General features: G+C 36.5%; 1 protein-coding gene across 3 annotated transcripts in view; it reads right to left on the bottom strand.

Annotated features, from left to right (window-relative positions):
* Positions 1-3,027: 3,027 nt before the first annotated feature.
* The window catches only part of LOC131976565 (polycomb protein SCMH1), a 31,812-nt gene continuing 18,341 nt past the window's right edge, over positions 3,028-16,498 (bottom strand). For all 3 annotated transcript variants that reach the window (XM_059339662.1, XM_059339661.1, XM_059339663.1), the window contains exons 11-17: positions 16,062-16,188; positions 15,090-15,290; positions 13,525-13,695; positions 11,885-12,007; positions 10,466-10,594; positions 7,003-7,136; positions 3,028-4,341 (exon numbers count right to left, since the gene is read on the bottom strand). In XM_059339662.1, the coding sequence (XP_059195645.1) occupies positions 4,222-4,341; positions 7,003-7,136; positions 10,466-10,594; positions 11,885-12,007; positions 13,525-13,695; positions 15,090-15,290; positions 16,062-16,188 (1,005 nt within the window). In that variant the 3' untranslated portion in view covers positions 3,028-4,221. The remainder of the gene's footprint in view (positions 4,342-7,002; positions 7,137-10,465; positions 10,595-11,884; positions 12,008-13,524; positions 13,696-15,089; positions 15,291-16,061; positions 16,189-16,498) is intronic.

Below are 16,498 nucleotides of genomic sequence, written 5' to 3'. Positions count from 1 at the left end.
CCATGGGGACTAACGTCATCACACAACGATAAAATTGGGCGTCTCAGCTCTCCAATCCAAATTCATGCAATTCCAAGACGGTTTAAGGATTCCAGTATGCAGAAATATTCAAATACAATTGGTGAACAGAATATATTTGTACTGCATGTAAAAAACTGTATGCACTGCACTCGTGGGTACCTATAGAACCCATTTTTTTATGGCTAAAGTTAAGGCTAAATTGAGCGAGCCCACTTCTCAACAAGACATCATGACATAGTCTGAACCAATGTCTTTGGTATTTCATATGATACCAGTATCTTCACTGATCCCAACACAGCCTCTGATAGAGAGAAAGTTGGCTGTGGAAACTGGCATCTGGAGTTAAAGAGGTTAACAAAGGTATGACTTTCTGTCTTGCTTTCTAATATATAAAAAATTTAAAACTAAAATAATAAGTTAAACAGTATCTTGAGTTACTGAAAAGTAGGCCCGTGTACTCAAAGTTCTTTGAAGCATCAAGAAAATGCACTTTAAGCACAATCTGGAAACCTGACAAAAAAAATTCAAGGGCTCTGCAGATACACTGAGACCTGATGCCAGCAGGACCCTCACCTCAATGCACCTCAACTGTCAGCCCAAGAGCATGCTGGGAATTCTGGTATCAGCAGGAGAGAAAGTGGTGGACTGAGCACCTTATTTTTTCATTCTTTCTCTGTAACTGTGGTGTTTCTGTGCCACAATAACATGACAGAAGCTGGAGCAAAGAGACCTGAGAAAGTCGTTTTTTTTTCGCTCACAGCTATGACTGATCTGCTAGCCCGCAAAACTTCCTTTCATACATTCTGAAACTGACTCGCTGCTCTATATGGTGTGCCTACAACTGTTGGGACAAAGGCAGTAGATGACTCAGGAGCGCTGCATAGAATAGTTGGTAAATATCAGGTGCAAAATTCCCCCGAAGCACCTAATACCAATGTATGCGATTACAATAAAGAGGATTTTTCAGAGAAGCCAGCCAGTCATGTTGAATATTCACCTCAATACTTAAAGACGTGTCCCTGCTGCCCCATGGCAACGCAAGAATGGCGCCTGATAAAAATCACACCGTAGTGTTAAAGTAAAAACTGGTTTCACAAACTTCACAAACACAATATGCAGCACAAGGAGCTGTTATTTCTATAAATAGCACTGGCTTCACGCACAACACTTTGGCTACTATTCATCAACATCAACAAGCACAGGCATCAGCCACGAGCTCTGAGCTTGTCACATGTGCCTGAGCATAGCACACAAACACAGCACAGATTGTGAGTATGTGTCATATGCTCACACACAGAGAAATGCATTCATACTCATCCATGTCAGTTAGAATCAGTGGGTTTGGTCACTGTTTTTCAACCTTAGGTGATATGTTTTCCTGTTTTCACAAGGAGGATGTGGTTAGATTTTCTGTCTTGTCTCTGAGTTGCTTCAGTAGACACAAGTCATTTTTTTTTCGCCCACAAGCCTAATAGCCCACTCATGTACTGACAGAAACAATGACAGCAATATTTACCAGAAACAGCGTGAACAATAGGCTGACATAATCATAAAAGAGAGAGGGGGGTTTGAATAATTAAGGAGAATGCATTAAATTACTACACGGCAATACAGGAGAAATATAGCCAACAGAACATCAAAATAATGATGAAAAGAAATATTTACATGATAAAAATATCACTGACATCATCATGCTGAGTCTACCAGATGGAGATATGGCCACCCATGGCAGTGTATGTCAGTGAGACCCAAGGAGAAACAGCAAGGAGACATGGCTGCAAACAGGTAGACGAGGCTCTGCTGCCCCCTGTTGGAGAACTACTGCAACTACAATTTGAAAAAGTAAACCGCACTAAAAGTATTCTTCTCAGTGATCAGACTGACATTAACGATTAAAATTTGATAGGCGGCGCTTGTGGAAGCTGGCATGCCTCTTATAAATAAATACGACCACTATTGATTTTGTGTTTTATTTTATATTTATACCCATATTTTTACTTTTTTCACAGTTTTTTTTTCCATTCCTAGGTAGGTGTTTGGGATGTTTGTTATGTAACTGTCCCTTTGACTTTATGCTCTCTTTAAAAACAATAAACATATTGTTTAAGAAAAAGTATTCTTCTATAAGAATATAATCTATAATTTTAACTCAGGAGGTGAGAAAAAAAGTGTTACAGCCTCACAATTTGAGACCCTGATGTAAGGGTTTTTACAGCTTTTTATGAGTAAATAAAATAGTAAAAACCCTTTCAAGGTGACTCATTGAAAAAAATCCACTCTAAAAACCTTTATATCATCACATCTGAATTGTCACTTTATATGCAATTGGGTGTAAATGTTCACTGAATTTATTCAGTGTAAATAGTCAGTTGTTAACCCTTTATTGGGCGAAGAACTATATTCAGTAACTTCAATGGATATCTAGGTTTACTAGATTAAAGTGGCATATCTAAAAGAAAAAAGTTGCAGATTTACTGGATTTAAGTGGCAAATCTACAACAAAAAAGTTGCAGATTTAAGAGATTTAAAGTGGCAAATCTGCGCGAAAAAAGTCAAAGACTTGCGCGAAAAAAGTGAAAAAAACTAATTTTTTCTCTTTAAATCTCATAAATCTGCACATTTTTTTCTCGTAGATTTGTCACTTTAATCTCGTAAGTTTTTTCTCAAAATATTACCCCCCTCCCCTGGGTCCATATGTTTTTTACGAATTCTGGCAGTATGTAAAATCCTCCAATATTCTCTAGGGTTGAAATTTGGAATTTGCAAGTATTTCAATGAGTGCCCTATTAAGGGTTAACTCTGTATGTTTTGATCATGATTATGAAATGCTCGCTAAGATCAACAGGACTTTTCCAGCTTTGAATGACAAGTAAACACAAGTCTTTAAAAGGTGTCAAAGAACAGACAGCCTTTAAATAAAAACAAAAAACATATTGCAAGTTTGCAAGTACAGCAATATCTGTATCTATTCAAACAACAGGATCAAATGCACAAACTGATCAGATATCTCAGAAGAATCTTTACATTAAAAGAGTTTAGTGCTCATAATTAGTGCTTGTTATTAGAATTTCTTTCAGGGTTGAGGACCCACCAAACAAATATGAAGATGAGATGATTTAATTTAAAATATTAAAAGTTCTTACCATTTACATAAAAGGTTTTGTAGAAAACATGAAACGAAAATCAATCATTCCTAACATTGGAAATTAAGCACTTTCCCAAAATGTCAACTCAAACCATTGATACGTGGGATATAATAAGTTGATATGAAAAGGTCAGGCAATTAAAAGTAGAAAATATTGTACTAATTTATATAAGAAGTGAACAAAACAATTTATGTTGTAAAAACAGTGTAAACAAGCATTTATCATAAATTGTGGCTTTAAAAAGTAGATATTAGAAAACAAAAAGTACAGAAAAGATTCCCCAACAGTGGTATTATTATATATTTATTGAACAATGTTAAGTATGATAGGGCTCTCCATGTAGGAACTCTAATAATATAGTATAAAAATTAAAAAAGTACAAATAACAAAGACAAGACAAGGCATTGTAAACAACATCCAGAATAAGAATAAAGAAACAGATTTTCCTCATGGCAGTATTTTCAGAATAAAGTGTTTTTTTCCTTTCATAAAACATTGTTTTCCCTCCTCCTATTGTTGAAGTTGGAAAAATCGTGCCTCAAAGTGAGACGTTAACCAGAAGCATTCCCAATTATTGGGATGACCGTAGCGTTTTCTTTTCCTCCGTTAGGGTTCTTTTAGCGTATCCCCACACAAACCGTTGAAAAAGGCAAAAATACAAGTCCATATATCCATGAAGTACAAAATATGAAATGTACAGAATAAATGTAACATAATAAAAGCAGGCCAAAAAGCCTTTTTACAGTTAAAATGGCCACATATGACTCTTCAAGTTATACTGAAATGCAAAACAGATGAAGGACAAGTGGGTGATCCTACGTATCCCATGCTGCCTTAGGGCTGGATTGTGCTACACAAAATAAACATTCCTCATTGGATGAGGTGAGGACAGGAGTATGTAATACCAGATATGGTGGTCTGATGGAAGCTGCTACATGTTAATGGTCAGTATACTGTGTGTCCAATATGCAATGCATGATATACTGATCCTAGAACAGGGAGACGGGGTTCGAGTTTAGTCCTTTGGAAGGAAGCGGCTGCTTGGCTGAACTCCTCAAGCCCGTTTGAGCTTATCGATGTGGAAGGTGAGTTTGAGGGCGGGGCCGAGCTTCAAGCCCATGTATTTCATCATCATGTCGCTACGAAGCAACAGGAGTGCTTTGCCGTCAATCTCCTGTAGCAAAGGGAGGGTAGAGAATTGTTTTTTTTTTGTTAAGGCAGTCTACCAAGCGAAACTAATGTACTAAACTTTTTTTTTTTTATATAGTGCAATCTGAAAAGCGTATATACAGTCATGGAAAAAATGATTAGCCCACCCTTTTTCTTTAATTTCTTGTTCATTTTAATGCCTGGTACAACTAAAGGTACATTTGTTTGGATATTTATAATAATAACAACAAAAATAGCTCATAAGAGTTTAACTTAAGAGCTGATATCTAGACATTTTCCATGGTTTTCTTGATTATAACCAAAATCATGATCAAGAAAACCATGGAAATGGCTATATATCAGCTCTTAAATTAAACTCTTATGAGCTATTTTTGTTGTTATTTTTATTTCAATATATATTATATATATATATCATATTGATCATTATATTTGTCCAAACAAATGTACCTTTAATTGTACAAGGCATTAAAATAAACAAGAAATTGAAGAAAGGAAAGGTTGTCTAATACTTTGTTTCCATGACCATATATATATATATATATATATATAATATATAATATATATTTATATACACTACAGGCCAAAAGTTTGGAAGCAAGGACAATATAGGCCAAACAACTTCAATTTTCTGTTCAAAAATAGACATGAGTGTGCAAAAGCACAAAAAAATTGGGCCGAAGATGATTGGAAACAAGTTCTCTGGACCATCGCAAGAAAATTTTAACTATCTGGTTCAAATTGCAGAGTCTATGTCTGCAGAAAAACTGGTGAACCTCTAAAAGCACCATGCGTAACACCCACAATCAAGCATGGAGGTGGTAGTGCCATGGTTCGGGGATGTTTTGCAGGAGATAGAGTAGGAGATTTTTTTGAAGTAAAGGGTATCATGAAGCAGGAACAGTACCACTCCATCCTCCAGCATCATGCAGTTCCATCTGGGCTTAAAATTTGTTTTGCAGAAAGATAATGACCCAAAGCATTCTACCGAGCTCTGTCAGGGTTACACAGACTAAAAAGAAGTGGAAAGTGTTCTTCGAAAAATTGGTTTGCCCCCCCCCCCCAGCCTCTAGACCTTTCTCCATTTGAGCTTGTGTGGGACGAATTGGATCAATCGGTCATAAAAGTGCACCCCACGAATCAGCAGTCTCTCACTGATGAACTTAAGAAAGCTTGGAATGCAATTCATGGCACATATCTTAAAAAAATTGAGCAACAAATGCCTCGTATGCGCCATGCTGTTGTTAAAGCCAGAGGTTACTTTGAAGAAAGCAAAGTCTAAGCAAGAAAAACCCAAATGCCAGATAATTAAAGTTAACAGGGTTCGTACACTTAAGCAGTGGTCAAATTCAAGCATTTTTCATGCACTTTCAAGGTCTATTTTCAAGCTTTTCCAGTATCTTACACCTGTTGTACATTGCATGTTTTAGATGAGTACTTACATACTAAAAGGGGGAGATTTCACTGAACCATACCAACAGCGATGGTTTTACACTTTTAGGAGGAACGGTCTTCATTTCAGATAGGCTACTCATTATTTTTACATTGAACATGTGATTATCTATAGTCTATAGATGGATATAGTCAGATTACAAGAGAAATACAGGAAGAATTTCAAGCATTTACAAGCACTTTATCCAAAATCCAAGCACTTTTTAAACCTTGAAAATACAACATTTAAATTCAAGCATTTTCAAGGATTTCAAGAACCAATACGAACCCTGAGTTAAAATGTGTTCTGATAAGTGACTCTTTATATAATAATCATGTTTATTTTGTTACAAAGTATACAAATGAAACTATAATCTTTTGTACAAATCTGATCTTGCTTCCAAACTTTTAGCCTATATATATTGTAGGGGGGAAAAAACAACATAAGTTTATATTTTCTGATGCAGAATACAGTGATTTTAAAGGAACACTAGATGTTTTTGAAGTGTGGTTGTGAGGTATTTATCCATAATCAGTGTTATATCTACAGCAGATTGTAGTCAGCCTGCAGGCAGGAGTATTGATGTGGAAGCTAAGCAACGTACTGTTGAGGACGGGGGACACTAGATAAACATATTTTAGCCAACTTAAATAAAAGAAAATCTATATCAGTTGAAGTGTATGCTAGACTTAGATATTTTGAATATTCTGCCCTCAGACAGCCCTCTCCTACAGGGAACTGAAGCCGTTAATGCCATCTTCCAAGTCACCAAACTTATTTTACAAAAACAGTTATTTCACCTCACAGCACACTGGAGATTCTGCTCTTTTGCTGCATCATTCGTTCAGCTTGTAGGTGTTATTGTGTGACTTTGGTGAATCTGAACTGACCCTTAAAAACACCGAAGTCACACAATAACACAAAACAAATGAACTGATGGAGGCAACAACTCCCGTGTTCTGAGATGTAAAACTACTGTCTCAGTCAAAGAAGTCTTTGAAGAGAGCACAGGCGGCTTCTGTTCCCCGTCAGAGAGATGAATGACAGCTAGGTAAAGCGGTGAAAATATTCTAAATATAGTGTACACTTAAACTGGATTGTGTTTTGCTGCGGAGCCAGCATTACATCACTTACTGTAGACATACACTGACTATGGGTAAGTATCTCATACAGCCACACATCAATAAATACAAACCATCTCTTTAAGCATCTGGACCGTTATGAAAGAATACATACATGTTTTCTGAAAAGGTCAGCATGTGGTGCCAGCACTGGATCGATATCTCTGATGTACTGCATGACATCCTCCACCGTCCACACGTTGGGGTCCTGCCCACTCGGCCGAGGGCTTTCCCGGAAACTGCCTGAGCCTGAGAGAGCAAAAGCACAGATTCAACGCATGAAGATGGTCATTCATTGGGTATTCAATCAGCCTTTGCTGTGTGTATGCTGCTCTATCATGTGAACTGTATCATGTGAATGGTGTAACCACAAAAAAAGGATAAATATTAAATACTTCATCCCCCTACGTTGTATTTAAGTGGACTTTTACATATAATAACTTCATTTTAAAAAACATCAAATTAATTTTTTTTTTTTTAGTATTTATTTATTTTATTTTTTTATATATTTTTTGGGGCATTTTGTAGCTTTATTGACAGTAGAGATATTGAAAGTGAAAGGGGGAGACAGAGGGGAAGACATGCGGGAAAGGGCTCCGAGCTGGATTCGAACCCGCGCCGCCCGCTTGCGAGGACTGGGTTACCAGGTGTGCCACCGGGAACACCCTTTTTTTTTTAGTATTTCTACATTTACACATTTCGTCAATAATGAGCAGAACATATTCTACATTTTTTTTCTAAAGTTTTGACAAATTATGTAAAATTTGTTATATACCATAATTTTGCAATGTAAACGTGGATTGTATTTTTTCTCTCATTTTAGTTCACATTTATTTTCCTTTATATAATCAGATTTTTATGGGAAAAATGTACTGGTTACACCAACTGACACTGTGTTAGATCACATCATTGAACCATAAACACAACAATCCACTATTTATAGAATACAGTCATGTAAGAAAATACTAGACCTTTGTTTCCTTCAAATTCTTGTTCATTTTAATGCCTGGTGCAACTGAAGGTACATTTGTTTGGACAAATATAGTGATTAGTGGTCGGTCGATACAGGTTTTTTAAGGCCGATACCGATTATTTTGACATCATTAACCGATCCTGATATGTGCTGCCGATTTTTTTGGGCTGAATCTTGAAGCCGATATGTCCTTTTCTCCCTCCATTTACATGATAAAAATGACACAATGATAACATTGTTACACAAGTCTCAATTTAAACAACAAAAAAAACATTTATTAACAAAACGAACATTCTTCTGCTCGATCTTCCTTTCCTTTTTGTATGTTGTTCTAGGCCTCGAGTTGGTGGCACTTCAGATGATCCACATATTTGATGTTTTTTCTTTTTTCCGGTATCAGCAGCAGCTCACCAGAGAATGGCAGATGCTGCACCGAGCCTTGTCTGGTGTTGGCTCAGTGAAATGGGCTAATTGAATGGCGAACGCAAAAAAACAAAACGCAAATATCAGCCCGATATATCGGCCATTATCAAAAAAACCATGGAAAATGTCTAGATATCAGCTCTTAAGTTAAACTCTTTTGAGCTATTTTTGTTGTTATCATTATATTTGTCCAAACAAATGTACCTTTAGTTGTACCAGGCATTAAAATGAACAAGAAAAAAAAAGGAGAAAAGAAGGGTGGTCCAATAATTTTTTTCCATGACTGTACATCCGCCCCTTAACACACCACAAGTGATTTCAACTGTGTGAGAGGTCTGAAAGCTGTAAATCTAAAGATATTATTCATCTTGTGAAGATAACAAATAATGTTAAGTCTATTCACTGACTATAAAGTGTGATACAAATGTTAAAATGTATCATTATCAGCCTTAAACCTGTGTTGGTTAAAGCCTCTACTTACAGTTGAGTCACTGTGAATCTTCTGATTAGTGTGCCTTCAGACAGAAAACAGCACTGTGTTGTAAAAACGAAGCCCCTTGTTCATTTAATTGGGACTTTTCCAGCGAAGCAGCAGAAGTGTAAACGCAGACAGAGGGCTCCAGCAAAAAGAAATGCAGGGTCGTCATCTGGCAAAGTGCCTCGTTGGCCAATTAAATAAGAGCAAGCGTGCATTGCTGGTAGCATGCTTAGAAACCAAGCTTGACAAGGTTACCAAGGAGCAATCATTATCTAAATGAACAGCCGACTCCTTGGAGTCTCTTTCAGTCCAGCCGCACACTGAACAAGACGATTAGAGACCAAAATGTCACAATGACATTTGATAAGTGAACATTGACCTTTTCACAGGGTTTTTTCAAAGACGAAAACACACAGTGCACTGTGGTAGGGACCTGTCAATCACAAGATAGACCCGCCCTAAAGCATACCCTGCTTTATAATAATAATAATAATAATAATAATAATAATACATTTTATTTGTAAAGCACTTTTCATAAAGAAATCTCAAAGTGCTACAGAAACCAGAAACAAAAGACTAAGAGAAAAATCAGACACATTAAAATCAGCAGTAGATAAAAAACAGGTAATAAAGTACATTATTAAGAGATTAAGGTGCAGAGACAATAATAAAAACATCTAGGGACAAGCTAAAAATGCCTGCCTGAACAAAAAAGTTTTAAGCCCTTTTTTTCAAAGCGTCCACAGACTGGGGTTGATGTAAATAGATTATCATCTATGTTATTCTAAATAGAAACATATTGCTGTATTGAAGAATACTTGAAAGTAGCCATTGAGACCATAACCTAGGGCTGGGCGATATACCGATATAAAACATATACTGATATATTTTTAAATGTGATATGGAATTAGACCATATCGCATATATCGATATAGTTCAAATTTGCACTGCGATCCTTCCTCCAAAGCTGCTTTTTATATAAATGCTGCCCTTACTAGGGTTCGCCGTATTTAGTTCTTTTGCAATGTTCGTTATTCTTTTCTCATGTAAATATGTTTATTTCAGAAAAAGATTGGCCTACTTTATTTCATAGGCTATTTTTATTTAAGATTTTTTTTATTTAAATGTGCACTTTATGGAGTTTTGATTTGAAAAAAAAGGTACTCCTGTTACTATACAGTATTTATGTTGACTTAAATAAATGGCTTCAATAAAACTACTTGTGACATATTTGGCTTTGACTTTGACTGAACATTTGCGATAAAAATATCGGGATATATATCGTATATCGATATTCAGCCTAAATATATATCGGGATATGACTTTTGGGCCATATTGCCCAGCTGTACCATAAACCCATTAAAAGAATGTTTAGTGAGGTGATAAATAAAGTAAAGTAGGGTCATTTTCCTAATCGCTTGCACACAAGTGGACTTCTTTTTGCAACTTGTGGTGTTGCCCCCTGCTGGACTTTAGAAAGAATGCAGCTTTAAGGCACATCCACATTGACTTCCTCTAATAGGCCCTGAGGTTGCTGCTGGTCATTGACATGATAACTTTTTTCAAAGAAATTCTGTCTCATTGTTTTTTATATATTTATTTGGAGACTGACAAGCCTTCAAACACCTATTTAGGAGGATAAAAAGTTTTTACAGTGAAGCACTCAAATTTGGAAATATTTCCTGTAATCGTGCTTCTTCCTACCTGTGGAGTTATGATGCAGCAGCTTGGAGGGAGACCTCAGGCCGGGAGTTTGTACCGTAGAGTTTGGCGAGAGAGGGCTTTTCTTTAAGTGCTCTGACGTGACGACACTGTTCTCTATGAAGGACTCACCTGCAGACAAAACACAGAAAACTCACCAGTGAGACAAAATAAACACAAAGCTGCTGAAATATTACCACAGTGACAACAATCAGCCTAAAATGAAATCTAAAAGAAATATATACAAATATACAGTTATTAAAATGCCAAATGTGACTTATTCTGATGATATATTTCACTTTGATATACCTGTTATCTTCAGGAAGTTCTACCCTGCTTTGATTGTGTTCTAGCTGTCTGGAGTGGAGGGCACTTTTAAGGGTGATATTACCCTTTTCCATAAATCTCTTCAAATATTCCATTAACTTAATTAAAATCTAAGGAAATTGAAAGATGATTAAATGATTAACCTCCCGCCCCAGAACTTAATACGACTCCCTCCTGAGCCAAGAGCTTCTTCTGTTTAACTACCTCCTTTTATATGATTATATAAGGCTTTACTGGACAACTCAGAGCAGTCGATTATTAGAATTAAATGTCCTACATAAAAAGCAGTGCAGCATTAGAGTTGAGAGCCCCTGATTATATAAACAAATACTAAACACATGAGTGGAAGGCTTGTTTAATCAGTGGAGTCCTTTGATTTAAGTGCACTTCATATTATTTTTTTTTAAACTTACAAAGAAAAATCAAAGAAAAGCACGACCCAGACGCATAAAAACGCCCAGAAATTTACGAGCAAGTAGCAGCAGGAGTGCATTGATCCAGTAATGCACACTCCTATATAAGACATTATTTTTATGTCCTAATAGTGGAATGAAAGTGAGTCAGTAAAAAGTATTATTACAGTGTAAGTATTAAGGTGAGCATATCTGAAAATCCACCCATGTGGCACTGACATTGTTCTCTGTCCAGATATGACTGCCATGTGACCACTTACAGTCATGGAAAAAAATCATTAGACCACTTTTTCTTCAATTTCTTGTTCATTTTAATGTCTGGTACAACAAAATGTATATTTGTTAGGTAAAATACAATGATAACAACAACAATAGCTCATAAGAGTTTAATTTAAGAGATGATATCTAGACATTTTCTATGGTTTTCTTGATAATGATTTTGGTTATTATAAAAAAATAAAAAAAACATGGAAAATGGCTAGATATCATCTCTTAAATGGCATTAAATGGTATATTATGGTATATTATCTTTATGTCCATAGTCAGAGAAAGAGACTTTTCCATTTGTCTAAATATAAACAAGCAGAAAGTTGTGGCTTTTTAAAAAATAATTTATGAGATCAGGAATAAGGGCGAGGGCATAAAAAGACAAGAAAAAAAAAAAATCACAGAACTAACATACCATCAGTGGAGTGTCGGGAGATTTTGGACAGTTTCTGAGGCAGGGGACTGTTGTAGTCCTGGAGGAACCGTTTGGAGCCTCGGCCCGGGCCCGTCGTTAGGCTGTCTCCAAAACTTCTCCTCTCTAAAAAAAACAGAAAATATGCAGGAAGGAGCCAAAGGTGATACAGTTAGAGGTGAGAAGGGTACAGATGTGTGGATCAGACTGTAAATAATTTAGTCTTTTAGTCAAAGTGAATGGCGAAAGAAACAAAGCAACAACAAAAATAGAGAATTACGATGCGGCAGCCTTGATCAAAAAACGAAAAATTTCTGATGTCTTTATGGAAAACACAATAAGAAAAAGTGTTTTTAGGAGGCAATCTACAGCATTCACAACAAACATCTATCTTGGCAATGAACAGCACATTTCGTACAACTTCTTGTCCTTGTTGTCAGTACACTTTTAAATAATGTCTCTAAAGCTGGCAGCCAACAAAATGTCTTTCATGTCTGATTTATCTTGTTCCCAAGGAATCTCAACTCGAGGCATGGCACAAGTTATTTGCCTTTTGTACAGCAGTGTAAAACACTGTGCAGATACTCAGAGGAGGCTCATGGTGCACCTCCCTGGAGTATTTACACGATTTGTTTCTTAGAAGGTTCCTGCCAACATCTCCACATGAGTAAGGCAGACAAGACTTTGCTTTTCCTGTTGGGACTTTTTTTATCTTCTAAAGAACTTACAAAAGGAAAAGAGCATCACTGGTGCCCTAAAGGTTGCTTACATTAAGAGTAGAATCAATAGTAAACGCATTGTGTATGTAGCGCTGTTTATATTTACATTCTTGTCAACTTCAAAAATATGTACATATGCAATCTACCTGCTGTCTGTCTAATGCAGGGGTCTCAAACTCAAATTACCTGGGGGCCACTGGAGGCAGTATCAAAATGACCAAAAAAGACACAAAATGACCCCAAAATGACACAAAATGACCAAAAAAAGACACAAAATTATTACAAAAACACACAAAATTACCAAGAAAAAGACACCAAATTATTTTTTTAAAAAGACACCAAATTATTTTTAAAAAGACACAAAATTACAAAGTTTGAGACCCATGGTCTAACGTCTTCTCTTGCTTTCAAGCATAATAATAAAAGGCTGACATATCAAACCCCAGCTATCAGATTTGTTTATCTTAATGAGGACAAAAATCCCACCATATATGCTATAAATCACTGATGACATTTTGCATTAACCAAATACAGTCATGGAAAAAATATTAGATCACCATTGTTTTATTCAATTTCTTGTTCTTTTTAATGCCTGGTACAACTAAAGGTAAATTGTTTGGACGAATATAATGATAACAACAAAAATAGCTCATAAGACTTTGATTTAAGAGCTGATATCTAGCCATTTTACAGGGTTTTCTTGATAATTATTTTGGTTTTTATCAAGAAAAATGGGAAATGGATTAAACTCTTATGAGCTATTTTTGTTGTTATCATCATTTCTGTCCAAACTAATGTACCTTTAGTTCTACCAGGCATTAAAATTAACAAGAAATTGAAGAAAACAATGGTCTAATAAGTTTTTCCATGACTGTAGTATCTCAATGTAATTGTGCATGTGACGGCTCAGTGAGTGGCACTGACCTGTAGTGTATGTGTGACTGTCGTAGTGCAGGCCTCCTCTGGCTACAGGCTGGCTGCCAAACAGAGCATCGCAGTGAAGGTTGTGGCAGAGTTTTTCCAGAAAGCGGAGGACGTAAGTGACGCTGCTGACCGTGGGCAGGGTCAGGGTGTGCTGCTGCTGGTCAAAGTAGGCTGGACAAGGCAGACAGGAGCAGAGGATCACATGCTGTTCAATATAGTCTACGGTTTTGTTTTACATGGAAAAATTAGTGATATCAATACACAGCCCTGAGTAACACCACAAAAAAATGATCCATGCGGATCAAAAGCTTTTGACATTTTAGAGATTTCAGCAGATTTTCAGCAATTTGATAGCGAGCACTTCTGTCAGTATACATAGCCATACATCCTCTGAATGCTCTAGGTCTGTAGTTTGTGGCTGTAAAGTTTCATGAGGCTGTGATTATCGTAAAGGTCACAGCAAGTCATTTTTATATATAGAGCGCTTAAGTTTCACTGTCTCACTGCAATGAAATTAGTCTGAATTTCTCCCACTTGGAGCCTTCCGTTCTATCCTGAGGAAGAGACCAGTGCTTGTGTTCTTAAATTTTAAATTGTTGTGTTACAGTTCCCCCCCTTTTTATTGTAAAACACTTTTGCACTTTGAAAACTATATGATTTAATGTCTACTGTCACGTCCCTGTAATTGTTTTTATGATGTGTGCTGCTGACCTCTTGGCCAGGTCGTCCTTGTGAAAGAGATCCTGATCTCAATGGGTTTTCATCAGGATATATTTTCCCATAAACTATCACGATAAACGGACGTATTGTTGAATCAGTGTTGATTTAGTTTTATAACGATATTAGAGCATAATGAGTCCATCCTTTTCCACAGCAATGAATTTTTAAATCTGGAGAACATTAAACATTGGAATTGAAATGTGGAAAAGAAATATTAAAATATCCTAGATAAATAAAACATAAATAAATAAACTACCATTATTAACCAAATAAAAATAAATTGACTCTCAGGCTATGTTAACAAAACATTGCAATGAGATAATCATTATATATTATATTATTTCATTAATAAAATAACGTATAATCCGCTGGAATGGCTGCTTGGGAAATATAGGTGTTTTTTTTGCAATTTGTACTACCTGTCAAACATTTAAACACAACAAAAAAAGCACAAAAAGTCAATATATTGAGTCCAGAAAAAACCCATCGTGTCCATTTTTATATCGAACGATAAGTCAATATAGTAATTGTAGTGACAGGCCTAACTGACATCACATATGAATAAAATTGGGCTCAATGAATCGCAAAGATTATCAACTTTCCAGTCAATTTATTCAAAATCCAAGACTGTTTAAGGACCTCAGTATGCATAAATATTCACTATTTTAGAATAGACGGAAAAAAACACACCCATTTATGCTGCATGCAAAACAACAGCATTGCTTTGACCCCAAACTGCATGGGGTTGGCATAAAGTGTGCATGTATGTAAATGAGAGATTTGTTTGTTTCACCAGGACTTTGCACATAAGCAGGAGAGTGATGCATAGAGTTTAATCCCCTCACCTGAAATGACTTCTCCTCCTTGCCCAGACTTGAGGCAGGCGAAGACTGTGCCCTGATGTTGGGCGGAGTCGACACAAGCCTGAACACACTGCTGAAGCACCGAGGAGGCCCGGCCCGGCCCAAAGTGGTCCGGCAGCTGCTGGATGCGCCGGTGGTCCAAATGGGGTCCCACCTTGCCGTACTTGTTTAGGTACACACAAACTAAGGAAGAGAACCAACAGGCAGAGGAGTCAATATAATCCGTGTTTCATTTGTTCTTTCCATTTTCAATTGGCAATCAAAAATCAAGTACTGAAAAAAAGTGAAAAAGTATGACAGTAAAGTGTTTATCCTTCATGTCAGCTCACTTGGAGCGGTTTCAATGACTTTACCGTAAATATCACAATACGGGCACACTACATTATATATTTACCATAAATATCACAATACGGGCGCACTACATTATATAGTTACCATAAATATCACAATACGGGCGCACTACATTATATAGGGACGGCTGGTTTAGTTCCGGGTCACGTAAACCCGACAAATTAAATATCAAAATCAAATTCAGTCCTTGTGCCCGTTTTCCATTTCATATTTTTGATCCTAATATTTTTTAGCCTAATATTGAAATATGAAAAAAAAAGCAATTTTTTCATTTCTTGTGCTAAAATAAAAAAACAAATAACACCCAGTAAATTTTTCATTATTTGATTTTTGATTGCCGATTGAAAATGGAAAGAACGAATGATACACTGATTCAACAAGAAGGGTGTGTGAATTATTGAATCAATACAATTGTAATGTGATAAAAGGGACAACTTTGTCTATTTTCAGCCTTGTTTGGATGTATTAACCACTATTTGCCAGATTCTGTTGCCAACACAGTACACAAGGTGGTGACAGCATGACTGATGTACTGAGCATCCCAGACAGGTACACCCATTAATAACAATGTGCAGTATGTCCCTCTGTGTGGACGTGGTGTACCTGTGGGCGCCTGTAGTGCAGAGTTGGGGATGGTGGCGTTGTCCAGAGGAACAGTGCTGGTGTCGGGCTCTGGGGTGCTGCTGGTGGGAGACGTGGGGACTGGATTAGGTACCACGCGTGGTTTTCTCTGGATACAAACACACACATTAAGTTTGTTTTTTTTCACAGCATTTGTCTCTTTGCTGGTTCGCAGCCACCAGTACATTCGATGCACTGATCTGAACAGTTTGAAATATTGGATCAAATATGATGGTTTTTATTGCTCTGAATTATCATTTTTATATTTGACCTTTTAAAGGAATACTTTACCCTTAAAATTGTTAGCCTGAATTTTTTTTTCTCCCAGCATTTCACAACAGCTTCTTAACTAACTCTCACACAAATCTCACTTCTTTGGAAACACATGCAGTTTTCCTAAAATCTTACTATTTCCAACA

The sequence above is a fragment of the Centropristis striata genome, chromosome 8 (assembly GCF_030273125.1).
Source record: "Centropristis striata isolate RG_2023a ecotype Rhode Island chromosome 8, C.striata_1.0, whole genome shotgun sequence".
Classification (NCBI taxonomy): domain Eukaryota; kingdom Metazoa; phylum Chordata; class Actinopteri; order Perciformes; family Serranidae; genus Centropristis; species Centropristis striata.
This window is presented reverse-complemented; position numbering and strand designations above follow the sequence as displayed.